Source organism: Enoplosus armatus, chromosome 16, assembly GCF_043641665.1.
Source record: "Enoplosus armatus isolate fEnoArm2 chromosome 16, fEnoArm2.hap1, whole genome shotgun sequence".
Taxonomy (NCBI): domain Eukaryota; kingdom Metazoa; phylum Chordata; class Actinopteri; order Centrarchiformes; family Enoplosidae; genus Enoplosus; species Enoplosus armatus.
Genome location: NC_092195.1, coordinates 3,274,937 through 3,291,502, shown reverse-complemented (window position 1 = coordinate 3,291,502; position 16,566 = coordinate 3,274,937). Strand labels below are relative to the sequence as shown.

General features: G+C 42.7%; 1 protein-coding gene across 1 annotated transcript; it reads left to right on the top strand.

Annotated features, from left to right (window-relative positions):
- Nucleotides 1-4,790: 4,790 nt before the first annotated feature.
- On the top strand, nt 4,791-12,049 carry pkib (protein kinase (cAMP-dependent, catalytic) inhibitor beta). Its single transcript, XM_070922373.1, has 3 exons — nt 4,791-4,799; nt 11,354-11,495; nt 11,967-12,049. The coding sequence occupies exons 2-3, from the start codon at nt 11,354-11,356 to the stop codon at nt 12,047-12,049; spliced, it is 225 nt and encodes a 74-aa protein (XP_070778474.1). The 5' UTR covers nt 4,791-4,799.
- Nucleotides 12,050-16,566: the final 4,517 nt, after the last annotated feature.

Here is a 16,566-nt window from a genome sequence, read left to right as displayed (position 1 = left end):
CCACCATCATCTTGGGTGTTAGGACATTTTTCCACTATTTTCTTACAGAAGATGAATCAATTGATTGATTAATCAAGAAGATAATTGTCATATTCATCCACAATGAAAGTGATTGTCAGTTGCAGTCCTAGGTACGATACATTCAGATACAGGCAGAAGATCTGATGTCGGTGGGTTTGGTCCCTGAACATGCAGTGGGATTATACGTCCTGTCTGGTCTGGGAACACCTTGGGATTTTCCTGGAGGATCTGAAGGAAATGTTTGGGAAGTGGCATGTGGATTTCAGTCCTTCTTGATAATTCTGGACCTGCCTAAATGTTGGAATTTGGCAGGATGAATAGGCGAGTGTGAATTCCACCGGTGGAGATGAAATCCTCTTCCGTTGCAGCTCCTCTTTTATCCCCGGTGCTGAGCGCAGCTTTAATCACAAACACAACACAAGAGCTTGACACTTCTGCTGATGCAGGGTGGCAGTGTGTGTGTGTGTGTGTTGGCTTTATAGCGATTTTCTTGTGTGTCTCGGCCGATGCCCCATTTGCCGGGGCTGTTGTCAGAGAGCGCTTGAGGCCCATGGGTGGTAGCCAGCGTGCGGGAGCGGCACGTGCAGCTGCAGCCGCAGCCGCCCAGGCCACAACGCTGTTGACACGATGGTGTAGTCCGGAGAGCCCCGCGGGTGGAGGACGGCCTCGGTTACACTCTCCAAAACAACGGGCTTTGTGCTGAAATATTGATGTGACGGCAGCACACAGTGTCCTCCCGGTGTCACACATGTATCGGACATGTGTGACACTTACAGTAGATTTATTCTCCTGGCCTTACTGCGGCTGGTTTATGGCGTCTGAGAGCTGGTGCTACTGGGTTTGGATGGACTGCATGCCGGAACTATTAGTCAACCCGCAGAAATTGTCATGTCATGTCATATATCAAGAAAAAAAAATTCCAAACATTCTCTGCTTGCAGCTTCTCTAATGTGAATATTTCTGCTGGTTTTATATCAAGGTAAACTCAACATCTATGTGTTTTCTGTCTCTTTACAGATGTAACCGTGGCCTTTTTGAGACTGTTGAATTAATTGGTAATGTTTCATTGTTGCCGATTTAAATCCATTCAACTCCTAATAATAATAATAAGAGTGATACTACAGGCTCTTATGCATGCTTGTCTGAACTGTGATGAAAAAGTGAGAGAATAAATGTAGGTTAAGTGCATCCATATAGACATCTGATTGATTAATTAAATAATAAATACAGTCTGCAATGACAAAACACTGACATATTGTATGTCTAATACATGTAGCTTTTATGACGGTGTCTCATCTCACTAACTTATTATCCTTTGCTAAATTAAAGTTGCATTCTAAATGATTGATAGTTAGACATCACTCTGGTTATTAAAAGAGCACTCCGGTGATTTAGTATTGCACTTCCACAAAGCTGGGGCACTCGCAAGAGACAGACGAAAAAAAGGACGGTCAAAACTGATGCAGCAAAGGCAGACTTATCCTGACTTTTAGTTCCTGGTATGGGTCAAGCTCCAATAAAGCTGTGTGAAGACAACACGGACGACAAAAGACTCCTCGTCCACCGGGGATAACAATTTAACAAGCTAGCGAACGGCTGACATACTGCACTTACAAGATTGTGAATACCACAAGAGGGGCGGCGTTCGTGTGGACTCTTCTCGTGAACATGGTAAACATGACCCCGTTTGGGAGCAGCAGTAGACCCTCCCTTGCCTAGTAAACAGGCGTGCTTCCCAAACTCCATGCCTCCAGTTTGTAACGCAGGCTTTCCGTTAACAACAGCCCAAGAACAGATATCCCCGGTGACGTCCATCATCAAGGTTATTTTCTCTGACTTGCAGACACAGGCTGAGTAGTACTCCTATCGGCTTTAATGCGTAAAATCGACTGTAAAGTACTGCGATTGAACCAAACAGGTAAAGATTGGCGTCAGAGGCCACCAGCCTATGCTCACTTTAGTCTAATTGGGCTGATACATCAATGGCGACGCTGGTGTCACTCGTGCAGCCACCACCGGGGCATTCTGTAGGGTTAGGACAATGTGGTTTTCTCATGTTTGGCCCTTCTAATGGAGCAATTTGGAGGGCCATCTGTGCATGGTCAGGATTGGTTGATAATCAGGGCCTCAATCAGAACATGAGGTGTAAAAGTCGTACATCTCCCAAAACGGTCTGTTCTTGCTCAACATGTTCTGTTCTTCCGATCATCCCTGAGGCCTTTGCCAGCGCCGCCTGCCAGCCATTCTTTACGGCTCTCTGTCAAGTGCGCTAATTGCCGTAAATAGCTGGGTGTTCTGTTGTTGTGATTGACCCTCATGAAAAGCGGCTCAATCTGTCTCATATTTGGCAACGTGGAGGGCAATTTGTCGGCCTCATTTCGTATAATGGCTTGTTGTTGTTATTGCACATTAAACACAGTTAATTACAGAGAGGGCGGTTTGCTTTCAGGTGCTATTTGAAGGACTGCAACAGGGAGGTGGTCTTTGGACCTGTGTACCGGTAAACAATATAGCTGAATGATATCAGTGAGTGCCTGTAACTTGTGCCTGGAATGTGCTGTGGGTAGTTTCTGAAACCGGTTTTGAAGTTCATTAACAATGCCAGTATTTGGCAGAATGAAGCTGCTAATTGTGATATTGATATTCATCGTTATTTGTTTCTTTGTTTCTAAATTTAAAAAAATAAAAGAGGAGACCCTTTTCTAAATCTGCTACGCCTGTCAAACTTTGCAATCTAGCACGTCAAATGTGCAGTTTACAGTGGTAACAATGGCAGATTTACCACTTAGAATTCAGAGTAATTTTTGAAACATTCTGTCTTCAATGTCACACGGAAGTAAACAAAAACTGAATTCTCTTTTCTAGCTCTTGACCATCGATTTTGGCAGCTGAAATGACAACAGCGCTTATCAGCTATAGCTAGCTAGCAAGCTAATTCAGGCTAAATCCATGAAAACTCTGTCTCCTGCTCACTGTTTAATGTTTCAAGCTGACTCCTACTTGGACAAACAACAGGTTTTTGCTTTGTTTGTCATTTCAAACATGTTTCACCTTCACAAGAGAAAAGGGTTTGAGAATGAGGATTAGCCAAGGAGTTTGTCAAAGGCAATGCTGTCGCAGGTAACAAGTTTGGCTTGAATTGCTGGGGTGTCAAAACCATTAAAGAGCAGGACAAAGCCGTTAACGTTAGCTTAAACGGAAATAGCAGCATTGGCTCCCACGAGGTGGAGGTTTCAGTCCTGCACCAAGGTAACCTGAAACCCCACAAATATGTGTAGTTCGCAAATAACCTTTGCTTTGGTAATGCTAGGTTACTACTGTAGGTAGTAAGAGTTAGCCTGGCATGCTAACATTTCAAACTTATTACGCATTCATGACACTTTTGCTCTTTATGTTTTTGCTTTTGGAAAGGTTAAAAAGACCACCCTGCAAACCCTTGCCTTGGCATGTGGAAGATTCCAAAGCTCCAAGGCTTTGTTTGAGCCTAGTTTGCGGTTTCTAAGCTAGGTTTGGACAATTGCTGATTGAGGGACGGTGTTTAGCGAACGGCCAATTGAGTGATTCCCACAGAATTGAATTCATATTCGGATGGAAAATCCTCTGAAACAGAATTTATACTACCACAGGACGCTAAAAGTAATAATATTACTAATAACAATGATAAGAAAATATCCATCCATCAGATTGTTTGAGAAATAGGTGTTATTGCCTGCTTAATTTCTAATAAAAGACCTATTAAAGCATTACATTTTGAGACATTTTGCCCACCAAGAGAATCATCTGGGTCATACTGTACATGCACAGACCTGTGGCACAAGACCTTGACGATTTCTCTCTCAAAAGATTCTTCCCCCTAAATTATCTACAAAGTAAAACCCTGTGCTGGTGCATTTTTGTCTGCGACTCCCGGCTTCTGAGACATGAAAGCAGGCAGCCATAGTGAGAAAAGGGGGGGGGCTGCGCGGATCAGCAGAAAAGACGGGAAGATCTGCCCAGGATGTTTGCGAAATCTGAAGGGAGGCTGTGATCACGCTGTCTCATTAGATCAGTCTCAACTCTCAACTCTCTGCTTCTCTCTCTCTCTCTCTCTCTCTCTCTCTCTCTCTCGACTGCTGCTGCTGCTCAGGAAAAGAAAAAAAAACCCACAGCTTTTTTGAAAACCAACTGCTGATATCAGAGTCGTGCTTCACCTTCCAGCATTTGTGCATATGTATGACCTCCTGCGCACCTGTTAATGTGAATATGATGAGCGAAGCCCATTTCCGTTGTTCACATTTTTACTCCGATGCTGTATTTTGCATAGAACTTGATAGTTTTGCACTGCACCTCCCATCTTGTTATATTTGATATAAATGCTGCATTTTCCATCAATCCTTCTCTATTTAATCAGATTTCATAGTGATTTATTTAATGATACATTCCTACGTACCACATTCGAAGCAGTTTTTAGTGCGCATTATTTTCTTTGCTCATACCTGCGGCGACTATCCCATGTCAAACATCAAATCTGACGTTCTGATAACAAAACACATCTCCACGAGCAGAATAAAAAAGACAATGCAGTATAAAGATAGTCGGCTTCTTCCTTGGCTCCCCTCCTCCACTATATAGCTGCCTTTAACAATGGTGCAGTTTCCATGGCAGCTAGAGCATGTTAAGCTTTAGGATAACAGTGAAAAAAGTGGGGAGAAGGACAGGAAATAATCACAGGGTATGAGGGACTAAAAATAGCGAGGGACTTAATCCCAGGCATTATTTATTCATCTGAAAGTTCTCGTGTCTGCGCCGGCTGTGTAAACATCATTTCTCCTGCAGTTCTTCGTCGAGGCGGGCAGGCCGTTTTCTGACCTGAAACCCCCACAGTCTTACTGACTAATGCCATGACTATAGGAGGGGGTACAGTCGCAACACACTCGGGATGGACGTATACAATTTGCCAATTTGTAATTTAACGTCTCTCTAAATGATGCCATACATGACTGGAAAATGCAACAATGGCTAATTCAATCATTGCCAGTTCATGTGTTACATGCACTGATTTGTGATGTATGGACTATAGTGAAGCTGTGGCGTGTGCGGCGACTGTGGCTGCTTCTCTGAGGCTGTCACACTGCGAGTGTTGGGCTGATGAGAAGCAGAATAGAGGTCAGCCTCGGGCAGCGGGCAGGGCCAGGCTGCTTGGCTCGGAGAACTGATATCCATCATTGTCTCTTGTTTGGAGAGAACAAAGCTTTGACGGATATGGCGTTTTAAAGGCCAGCGCTGATATCTTTGTACTGAAGCTGCCAATGCTGTTGCTTATATTTTGTACGAGTATTTTATATGGATAGACAGTTTATGACCATTTTAAACAAATTTAAGAAAAGCGGAAGTACTATTTCATTTAAACAACCTATGAAACACTTAATTTTCTGGCATTTTGCAAGACGTTTCCTGAAAAGAACTATATTGTTTTGAGCAGATTACAGTGTCATGTGGTACAGTGGAGAGTCTTTTTAGTCAGTGCACAATATGATTTAAAACAATATATATTTGCAAATCTGTGAGCAAGCAATAGGCTATCGGTATAACCCTAGAGAGATGGTCACCCCGAACTCTCCGTGATTATCAGCCTACATGCACACCTTGCACACAGGCGTAAAGGTAAAAAACAAAATCACAGGATTTATGGTTTGATTCAATATGTTTTGCTGGTGTCACGATCCGATACATTTCCAATCCAGCAAAAACAAGGAGTTGCCTGAGATTGTGCATTTCATTTTGTGCATTTTCCAGTCATGGGTTTTTGTAAAAAGTGTAATTTCTTTTGAGGCATGAGAATCAGACATCGGAGTTTTCCTGACCCATTTTGGAGAGTGGTTTTGTCGGCTCTTTGTCCTGGTTTATTGCTAAACACAACACTGTTTCCAAGTGTCTGCAGTCCCTCAAGGAGATGAGAATGCAGAAAACATGTCACATTTATTCTGACATAACCACTGACTGTAATGGACATGACATTTTCAAGCACCTTAATTCATGCTTTTGTTTTGTACAGCAGGCAGATCCTTAAAAGCTTCTTTTATGCAACAGAGCCATCCATGTGTCAGAAATGACCCGTATTATAGTTTTGATATTGTAGCTGATTACAGATGTATTTTGCGAGTTTCTTAAGGTTATTTTGTTCAAATCAGCTTTACAATTTAGAAAAAACAAATCATAATAATTATTATTTATGTCGGGAAATTTAAGAAAGCATAATGGAACGGTTTACTAAATAAAAGCAACTGCTGCACTTAACAACAAAACGTTGAAGCTGCTTGAATCAATATTCTTATGTGAAGAAAAATGGATCAAATGAGCGTGTGACTGCTGTGTTTTTGGCTCATTGTTTTGGTATCACATCCATACTGTTTTTGTTCACTCTCACAGTTTTCTCCTGGGTCATCTTCAGCCGCAGCAGGAAGAAAAGGTTCTGATAAAATCACTGTACACCAACCTGCTCAGCACCTGTTAGCTGCTAGCTAGTGAATATAATGGTGCAATTAGCAGCTAAAGAGACAGATTTGTTCTCAGGAGTTGGTGGAGACCAAAGCAGAGCTGAAAGGAGAGTGAATATTGGACTCACGTTGATCAGGTGGGCAGAAACACGGCTCCAAATAAATGCTAATGTTGCTCCGTGTCTGCTGGATGTGTAAATGATTAACGGTTTGCTAGCAGGTTAGCTATCAACTGATAATATACCAGCTGTTATTTAAACTTTGGTTGTGTTTACAGCTTGTTGTGCTGCCTCCAGGTGGCCGGCTGGCTGGCTGATTCTCTAGGAATCAAGAGTATTAATAATATCACGTAACAATGAATTGTTATGAGGGCTAGGTATCGAACATCAATACTTTTTTGGTACAAACCAAAATGTTTCTGTCAAGTATCAAAAGGCTGGAATTGGCTGGTCAGATTTGTACTATTCTTTACTAATTCTTTGATCAGAAAGTTTCCGATTTAATTTAAATGAATTTGCTTGTGTTTAGACAACAATTAACATTTGAGAACCGTGGCTAATTTTGTTAAAAGAAAACCACATTTCGGTTTTGGTACTAAAACCCATGTATTGGCGTCAGTATTGCCAAATTATTACATGCACTCACTTTGGTCTTTTCGAAATGATCAAGAACTATTAACTATTAGCATATTGCTGCTGTTCTACATAGTGTGTCTTGGTGGCAGAAGTTGACTACCAAACCAGTTCTAAAAGTTGTCGTAAGGGCTTCATGGGGTTTTAGTTGTGTGCTGAATTGAGGAGTGGATCCTGACTGTTTCTGAAAGGTCACCAGTCCAGTTCTACAAAATGTGAAGCATTTGTCGATACCAAAGGAATATTCACTTGCCAGGTTCTTGAATAGAGTTTGGTTTTGACATTTTTCTACACACAACAGAAGGGGCAATATGTCGGCGGTTGGTTGCATTGATGCGCAAAGTCTTAAGTTATCGAGCTCTCAGCATCTCTTTCTGTTTGCCGCTCTCTTTCTCTTGCTCTGTCCGTGGTGCTGAAAGCCTCCATTCACTGTCAGTGTCTGCGGAGACCTTGGACCTTGGACTTGGTATTTCCATTTAGAAAAAGCAGGGCGCTCTCTCCAAAAGCCAGCAAGGGCTTCCTCTGAATAGAGCCGCCCTCGTCTGCGTTGTGAGGCACTGTGAGGTTTGATCGGAGACAAGGCCCCGTGCTGTTGTGGTCAAAATTACCCTCCAACATTGGATTGAATGTGATGGGCTGTTCAAGTTCAGAGACACAACAGGCTTCTTCTGTTAAACACACAAGACATGGATGAAAGGGCTTCTTTTTTATCATTTGTCCAACTGACAAGATATGACAGGATACTTTTAGCTGCATTGTTATTTACATAGTGGCCCTGCAAGATAGAGGATGTTTAAAGTGCGCACTGTGTAATTTGCTGCTAAATTACAGAGGTCACTGTGTTTAGAAATAGCCCAGGTAGCAATTTGCGGCATTAATGAGTTCTCACATGTTTGCAGTATGAAAGAAGAGAAGAAAGATTGCCTTTTTTTGTTCTCTTGTCTTTCCACCATCTCTGTAAACAACCCTTGACCTCTGACAGTTCTTCAGTCAAAAGGCTTTTATAACTCTACCTTGTTGCGTAACATACCTGCGGCTTGTTCCTGTATCTGACTGAGCCGGCGCGGGCATCACCGTATCTAGGTCAATTTTCTTGACAAGATAATCCCATCTAAACTGTTGTTGGATTATCAACTAAAATAAACCTGTTCAGATGATGGGTCACTGCCTGTTCAATGTTTAATCCGACGGCTTAATGAAAGTTACCAAACAGATGTTCTAATTAGGTGGAGGCTGTTACTGACACTGATAGTTCCGGATCCAGGCTACTGAAAGCCAATGTTTTGTATGTTTTGTTCATATTTGCGCAATATATTACATAGAGGGAATACCTCGAAGCTACAACTAAATCATTGCTGACTGCTAAAACAAGGCTAACAACACGTTTTAGCAGGGGAAACAGCTTCTTAAGGTGGACTGAGGCATCTTCCACTCTAAAAATCCTGAAGCTGCTCCCTCATCGCACTGGAAAGCTGTCACATTAGCAGTGGATGATTGTGGCCAGTATCTGGTATGAAACAGAGGGTCAATATGGACCTGACATTACAGCAAGTCAATATTTCAGTCAGGTCTAGTTTTAATTATCCGTATTAACAGACAAATCCTAGCTTTACATTGATGACCAGTTGTTCAGCCTGACGAGCCTGCCAGACAGACTGAAGCAGGAGGGAGAGGCGAGCCGTGCGAAGTGTCCTGGTTTAGCCTGTTGTTCCTGAGTTAGCCCTGATAAGACTCCTATTGTCGGTTGAGCTGTGGCCTCTGATCCAGGAGAGCAGCTTTGACATTCGAGGCCAGAGAAGGAAAACTGGAACAATATTCTGGCTTCCCGGAACACCGACAGTAAAGCCAAGTTTAGTACTGCAACTACAGAATGGTTCACTAGAGAGCACCTGGCATTGGAGTGGTTGTAGAGGACATCGAGGCCACGCCCTGAGCTCCACTCAAACCTCAAATGATCTAACAATTTATTCTTTTTGCACAAATTGAGAAAGTGCATTAAAAAAAACCCAATAAAAAACGGAGTAAACTAGCGTAAGGAAGTAATGTTTGGAAGCACAAATGGAAGGCTGTTTGTTGTAAAATGGAACTGTACAGTGACATTAGTTGCAGTTAACATGTTATTTCAGAGTCATCAAACTTAGATTTTTTTCATATATATGATATCATATATCATATATAAATATATATAGTTTCCTGATTTTATTCCTTTTTAAATGTAAAGCACTTTGAGCTGCATGTTTTGTATGAAAAGTGTTATACAAATAAAGCTAATTATTATTATTATTGATTGGACTCTTATAAGGGTGTTCGACAGGGCACAACATCAAATATGCAACAGCATTTGTCATCAATAAATCATTACTGCATTAATTATTAGTATCTTACTGTATGTTTATCTTATACAGTACAGCCAAGGACACTGAGGGGGGAGGGGGGGGGGTGGACATACGCTTTATGGGTAATGTGGTTATAGATTTTTAAAACACTAATATTATTTCTGCTGTTGAATAAAGGCTATCAATCATTTACGGTGATCGTAGGTAGAACAATTCATTTGATAATTATATAGTGAGGTTCAAAAATGCTACATCCATCACCTTTAATCAAACAAAGCCACACAAAAGCTACCGTTCCACTGCGTTTGCCCCCCTCTATGTGCCGAGTCATGGGCTTAGTTGTCAACATGTGATGATGTGAAAGCGTCTGAGGAAATATGTTTATGCTCATGGAATTCGATTTTTAAAATAGGCCACAATGCACTACTGTGGCTCGTACGAGCTCAATGGCTGAGCTACAATAGTGCTCAAGGCTAACAGATGGGCAACCTGTGGCCCTTTTCCTGGAGATTTAGACTGCGTGTGTGTGTGTGTGTGTGTGCGAGTTTACAGCTGCAAGTACGCATTAACTCAGATGTCATTCCTTTGTAGAGAGGGAGCGATGGGGAATGGGATTTTGCTCCACAGAATGGTATGGTTATTTAAAGCGAGGCGACACAACAAAAGGGGGAGACTGGGGAGAGAAAGGGAGATAGTGAGAGGATGGATTTTAGTCATATGTTTACCTGCCAGTGGTGCTTTTTCTGTATTGTTGCCATGGCAACAGCAGCTCGCTGTATTTGTGTGTGTGTGTGTGTGTGTGAGACAAGGGATGTAATTCTGCCTGTCACCAGTGTAGCCTAGAGCTGGCTCCCCAGCTGCTGGTTGCCATGAGACCAGACAGACACATCCTCCGCTCCAATGATAAATCTTTTCTCTTGACGCTCAAATCACAAAACAGATTAGCTGCATTTTGTTTTCTGAGATATGTCAAGATAAATGGCCACTGCTGTGCTCTGTATTACTCAAAGTTGCTCATATCAAGCATTTCAAATGTAATATCATTAGAGTGCCATTAAAATGACCTCAACCATTAACATCGACTCAGTTAAAATGTACTTGGAGTAGAACTTAGCTACTGTACTGTACAGGGGTTTTCCCTATACATGCTAACAAGACAAAAGCACCCTTATTTCAGTCAGTCATAGAAATGAGACCCTGAGCCTCATGTAATGTCAGTGAATCTGTTATACATCAGGCTAAAATGCACATCATTATTATTTATTCAACATTACAACAAGGCTGCTTCTTTTGCTATTAGCTATCCAGCCGTCCGGGCGACCTGTTAGCTAGCTCTAACTACAGTAGTTAGTCGTACGGACGAACCAAGCAAACAATTCAATAACATTGTAACTTGTCAGCTAATATCCTATCAACGATGTTAACATGATGTTTCCTTCACATGTTTGTTGCTTTACTGGGTTTTCCCATGCATGCTAACTATTGGCTATGAGTTAAACACCCTGAGCCCCATGTCATTTGTGCCAATGTGTGTGGTGCTGTAACCGCTACAGTTGTGTTTCCTTTGCTATTAGCTAACTGTCTCACAGACCCATTAGCAAGAGCTAGCTAACTAACAAACATAGCTAACAAACAAGCTAATGTGCAGCTAATGATAATTCAGCTAATATCACGGAACTTTCATTTATATTGAAATATAGTCAGTTTCCACGGCATGTTAGCACAGAAAGATATTGGCTAAATTAATTGCGATGTTATTTATAAAACATGACACTCTGTCCTTTAATCTCATTTTCACATTGTAACAAACCAGGGGGGCACTTTTCAAGGACCGGCATAAATGTAACAGCGTACCGTGTCCCTCTTTTCGTCACAGAGGGGTCCTGAGATGACGGAAGTAGAGCCAGTGTTGGACTTTGCCTCCTCGGGGCGCTCGGGGAGGAGAAATGCCCTGCCTGACATCCTGGGCTCTCCTGCGGGCGTAAACCCTGGTGACCTGCCTCTTAAGCTGGCTGAGCTGTCCCTCAAAGGTAAAGTACACGTTCCCTTTTTTCATTATTACCATAATGAGCACAACAAGGCCAACTCAACCTGTAATCAACTTGTAAACTGAATTTGTAGAGCCAGTCCTGATATAATGCACAGTTCAAAATCTGTCAGTCTTGCTAGAGTACTTGCCTGCCATGAACTTTAGTCTAACTTTTTTGAAGTTTTGGGGCTGAAGACTTGAGGATCAGCTCCAGTTAGAAGCATTCGGGCCAGCTTTTTGGGCTACGATTGCCACGTGGGAATCGCTATAACTTGCCAATTCCACGCCAGAATCACCCTCAGTCATTCCTCACGACTCTGGCATCAGTGTGGCTACCCGGCGTGCCAAGTTTAGACCCATAATTATCATTAGGTCATTGGTATTGATCAGCAATAGCTTGGGCGTGTAACTCTTTCTCTTTGCCCTTGAAAGCGACTGCAACATGCTTTGTGTTTTTTGGGTTTGTGTGCAGATGGTCCGGGAGGGGCCCAGTCACCCACGGCGGAGGAGCCTCCAGCGCCGCCAGAGAGCTCAGAGGGGAAAGAGGGATCGTAGGGACTCGTTTATTTACCTCCCCCGGAGACCTGCAAAGATAACCTGAGAGACGGGATGAGGAGCGAGATAGAGGGCGAAAGAGTGATTATCTGTGGAGAGTCAGTCTGTTTGCGAAGCAGCTGAGCCACGGAGGGAGATTGACGGACCGACTCCCCAAGGACTGAAGCCAGGAGCTTAGGACTGTTTGGCACTCAGCACTATCTGAAACGAGTCAGACGTCACTTAGTTATGAACCAGTGAGTGTGCGTGCGTGTGTGTGTGTGTGTGCATAGGTGAGTTACACACTCGCCGCAGATGCTCCACTGAGAATCAAAGGGACCATGACAGATTGTACACTGTACACTACTATTTTTGTATGATTTATTTAAAACTAAAGAAAAGAAGAAAAAAACAAACTCATAGTCAAACTGTAATGTGTACCATTCCCTTGCATTTCCTGCTGATTTTTGTTTTATATTGGTGTGTGTTATTTTACATTGGCATTAGTAGGAGGGAGTTTGATAGCAGCCTGCAGTGGCTCAAAGCTTTTTAATCCAGCTGGATGCAAAATGGCACCTGTGACATAAGAAAACTGTAGATTTAAGAGAACCGGGAATTCTTTGTGTGGTCTTGCTCACTCATTCTTTTACACTAAACGTGTATGATCTACTGTATGTTTTCAAATGTGAGGCTGTTGTACAGTATATCTACGTTGTAAATGTACACGTTTTACCCCTCACATCACAAGACTGTTTTGATCCTAGCAACAACGACCAGGGATTTGATCCATTTGTTTGTTTTTTTAAGGTGGCGCGAGGCGATAAGATGGAGCCGTCCATATCTTGAGACATTCCTTTAGAGAATAGTGTCCCACTGCCAGCAACATTCACACTGCTTCATTATAATACTGAGAAAAGTCAGAGATTTCCTTTGTTTTTTTTTCCCCGCTCAAGGCTGCTTTTAAAAGTCTCTTCATTTTTCAAACTGAAAATGTGCCTAGTGGCAGTTCACAACCGAAAACCTGTGTTGTGTTCTTTCTCTGTGAAGTACTGTTATCGACTCTTTTGGGCTACGGATATTTCCTGTTTTAATAGGAGGTATCATAACACCTCTTTACTGCTTGAACTGTAAATGAAAAAAAAAAGAGAGAAAAAACACACTTTTGTAACATTCTGCAGACCTGCATCTGCAGATCCTACACTCCTACTGTACACTGTCAGGAAAAGCGTTCAGTCAGTTTTGTGTAAACTCCAGCAGGGCTTTTTTTTTTGTTTTTCTTTCTTCTTTGCAGCGCGAGGCTGCTCGCACGTGGCTTCTTATAGCGACGGCAGCATATGCCCGCTGACTGGGCACGGGAGCAAGCATCAAGCAACACCACCGCCGCAATGTGTTTCGAGCGCCGAAAACGGCAGCACGCTCTCTCCGCAACGGAGAAGAAGTCTGTTCACACTCATCAACACATAAGCAGAGCTGTGAATAGGATGCAAGAGGGAGGGGGCAGAAACACAGCGAGAGTGCACATTTGTCGGCTAGCCACTCACTGCTACTGTATATATACTGTACTGTATTGTAGTATAATTGTCATACATGCTGCCTGTATGATTACCAGACTTAATTCACACGCTGTACCCACGAAGAAATGATGTTCCGTAATTGTCTCTTTTTGAAGATGTTTTGCCGATGGCTGTGTCTTTACGTGGATGTTTCACAAATGCAACAAGGAAAGCCTGGTGTGCTGCTGCCCAGCCTCTGTTTTAATTCTGTACTACTACTAATACTGATGAGAAAGTGTCTATGGCCTATCTGACACTTTGTGGAGGGGGGGGGGGGGGGGGGTGATGAATCAGAGGTGTATTTTGTAGTGTCCTGATCTCAAAGGGGTGCATATATTTGACTTGCTGGATTGGATCCCCTATGTTGATTCTATCTGGTGGTGAAAATTGCCATATTAAACCCACAAGCTTTACATATACACCTGTGTGTTGAATAGAGTCATTTCTATGAAAGGCCCTCAGTTTAAGTGGGTGACCTTTTACATTTTGGCATACATACTGCATGTTGGAAACAAGGATAATATTTAAATGATTATGACATGATTTAGTATTTAGTGTTTTCAGCCACACTAAAGACAGGGCTCTGTGGAGCACAAGGTCACTACACCACTTTGGATCAGACTCAAATAGCTCAACAACCCTTGAAACCTTGATTGCCATGGCGATTTGTACAGATATTAATGTTCCCCAGAGGATAAAGCCCACTGGCATTGTTGATCTCCTGACTTTTCATCCAGGCCACCGGCAGTTAAAAGTTCAATACTTTGGTTTACTAAATATCAGTAAAACTAATCTTACTAGGGACCCCCCCCCCCCCCCAATGAATTGCCTCTCTGAGGGCATAAGCATGATCAAAAAGTCATGAAACACACATCAGAAATGGTGAAAAATTTGATATTTTATGGGTCTCTTGCAATATTTTTCACCTAGATGCATGAAATTTGGTAGGCAGGTGTATCATGCCGAGAAAAAGCCTCTTGGATTTACATGAAATTTGCATCACATACAATTAGTGTGTGTTCTCTAGCGCCACCTAGTGGACACAGGAAGCAGTTGTAACTTGACTGCACATTGTCCAATATGCATCAAACTTGACACAGGCCTGAGGAGGACTGAGCGCATTGAGTATTAGTCATAGCGCCACCAACTGGCAACAGGAAGCAAGCCATATGTGAAAAAAATCATTTGATTCACATGATCTGTTGATATGCCGTCACCATGGCGGACGCATGACGGCACGCCAAACAGGAAGTGGGAATAACTCAGCAATGTTTCAACCGATCAGCCTCAAACTTCACATGCTTATTGACGGACCACGCCCAGTCACGCCTATGTGCCATTCATGAATCACGGTCATGGCGCCACCTACTGGCAACATAAGCCTTGCGTGACAATCATCATTCCGTTGAGCCCGTTCATCGCTGCTTGCAGCTTTCATTGTACTTTGTGTTTAGTGCTGATTAGCACTGATTAGCATGCCAACACGCTAAACCAAGATGCCCATGGTAAACACTATCGGCATGTTTACGTGGTCATAGTGTGCATGAGAACATACTGACATTAGCATTTAGCTCAAAAGCACCACCGTACTGAGCACAGCCTCACAGAGCTGCTAGCATGGCCGTAGACAATGTTTGTCTACATGTACCAGCAGCTGACGATTCCCCAGATTCATTCATAGTAGCCGTCACCGTTGCAAACTCATTTTGTTGCAGAGAGAATGAGTTCTGCGTGATAGAGCATCAAGACTTGTCAGCCAAAGTTAAAGGCAAACTTAGAGGCAAAGCCACTGATTCAAGTGATGTCACTGGTCTTGCGGTTGGGTCTGAAGAGTACAAGCTTGAAAATGAAATAAATATCTGGGGATGTGGCGTTTGAAAAAAGTGAGCTTTCCAGACATCTGTAGCCCGCTCCTCATCTCTGCTAGAGGCTACATTAGCCGCTACTAGCATAACACATCCGACTCTCTGACCAAACTGTTGGCGGTCGAGTTGCATCGTGGGTAATGCACCAGGTTTTCACAAGGAAGAAGAAAGTGCGGAGAACTAAAGATTTTCTTGTTATGATAGTGACATACAGTTTGAGCTCCACAAGCGAAGGGGCCTAACGCTGAAGGACTAGTCTGTCCAACATGCAGCACTGTGAAAGCAAGATATCCTGGCCAGATTGTCACGCAATTTGATATGGATGTCAATGGAGGATTGCTTATACTTCTGCTGACCTCGCTGACCTTTCCTCTCATGCAGCCGTTGGGTCAAAGCACCACCATCAGGCCAAATGTTCCACTTCTACACAATTGAAAGAAACAAAAAGATCTGATCACTTCTACTCACTTTATTTACGTTGTCTCGGTCCTCAGACCTTCATCAGATAAGATTAACGAGTCCATGGTTCCATCAGGTAAATGAGGTAAAATTCATAATCCATGGATTTGGAGTACAAGGGATTGACAGTGTGCCGGATTTTTTGGTTCCTGTCTATGTGACTTAATGGAGTGCAAGGACTTTGCATAAAGTGTCAGTTATACGCAAGAAGTTTCTAAAGGATCTAAAGGATAAACTGCCATAAAAGGCTTCATGCTCCCCACAGCATGACTCCTTTTCAGTTCGGACTCTCCGTGAGTCTTTCTGTAGCGCCAACGTCAGGCCAAAACATTAACTTTGAACCCAAGATATCTCAATATAGACAGGGTGACATGGTCTCAGAGGACGAACCATTTTGAATTTGTTTGCTCTGTAGCTTTCACGTTCACACTCCACAGCAGTTTTGCATTTGGGTGTCAATGGAATTTCTTTTTTTCTGTTTATTACAAGTGATTATTGAATATTAACTTATTCTGCCTGAATCAGCTGATCAGACAGCCTTTGTTTTTGCAATAGAGCAGAGGTCATGCACATTTCATGTTATACAGTATCAATGCTATGCTGCCTGCTACTGCTGCTGCAAATGTAACTACAGGTCGACAACACAGCATGGTCAACTAAA

Coding starts and splice junctions, on each gene's coding strand:
- pkib (XM_070922373.1), top strand. CDS start 11,354: ATGACGGAAGTAGAGCCAGTGTTGGACTTTGCCTCCTCGGGGCGCTCG. Junction 11,496..11,966: donor GGCTGAGCTGTCCCTCAAAG/GTAAAGTACACG, acceptor GTTTGTGTGCAG/ATGGTCCGGGAGGGGCCCAG.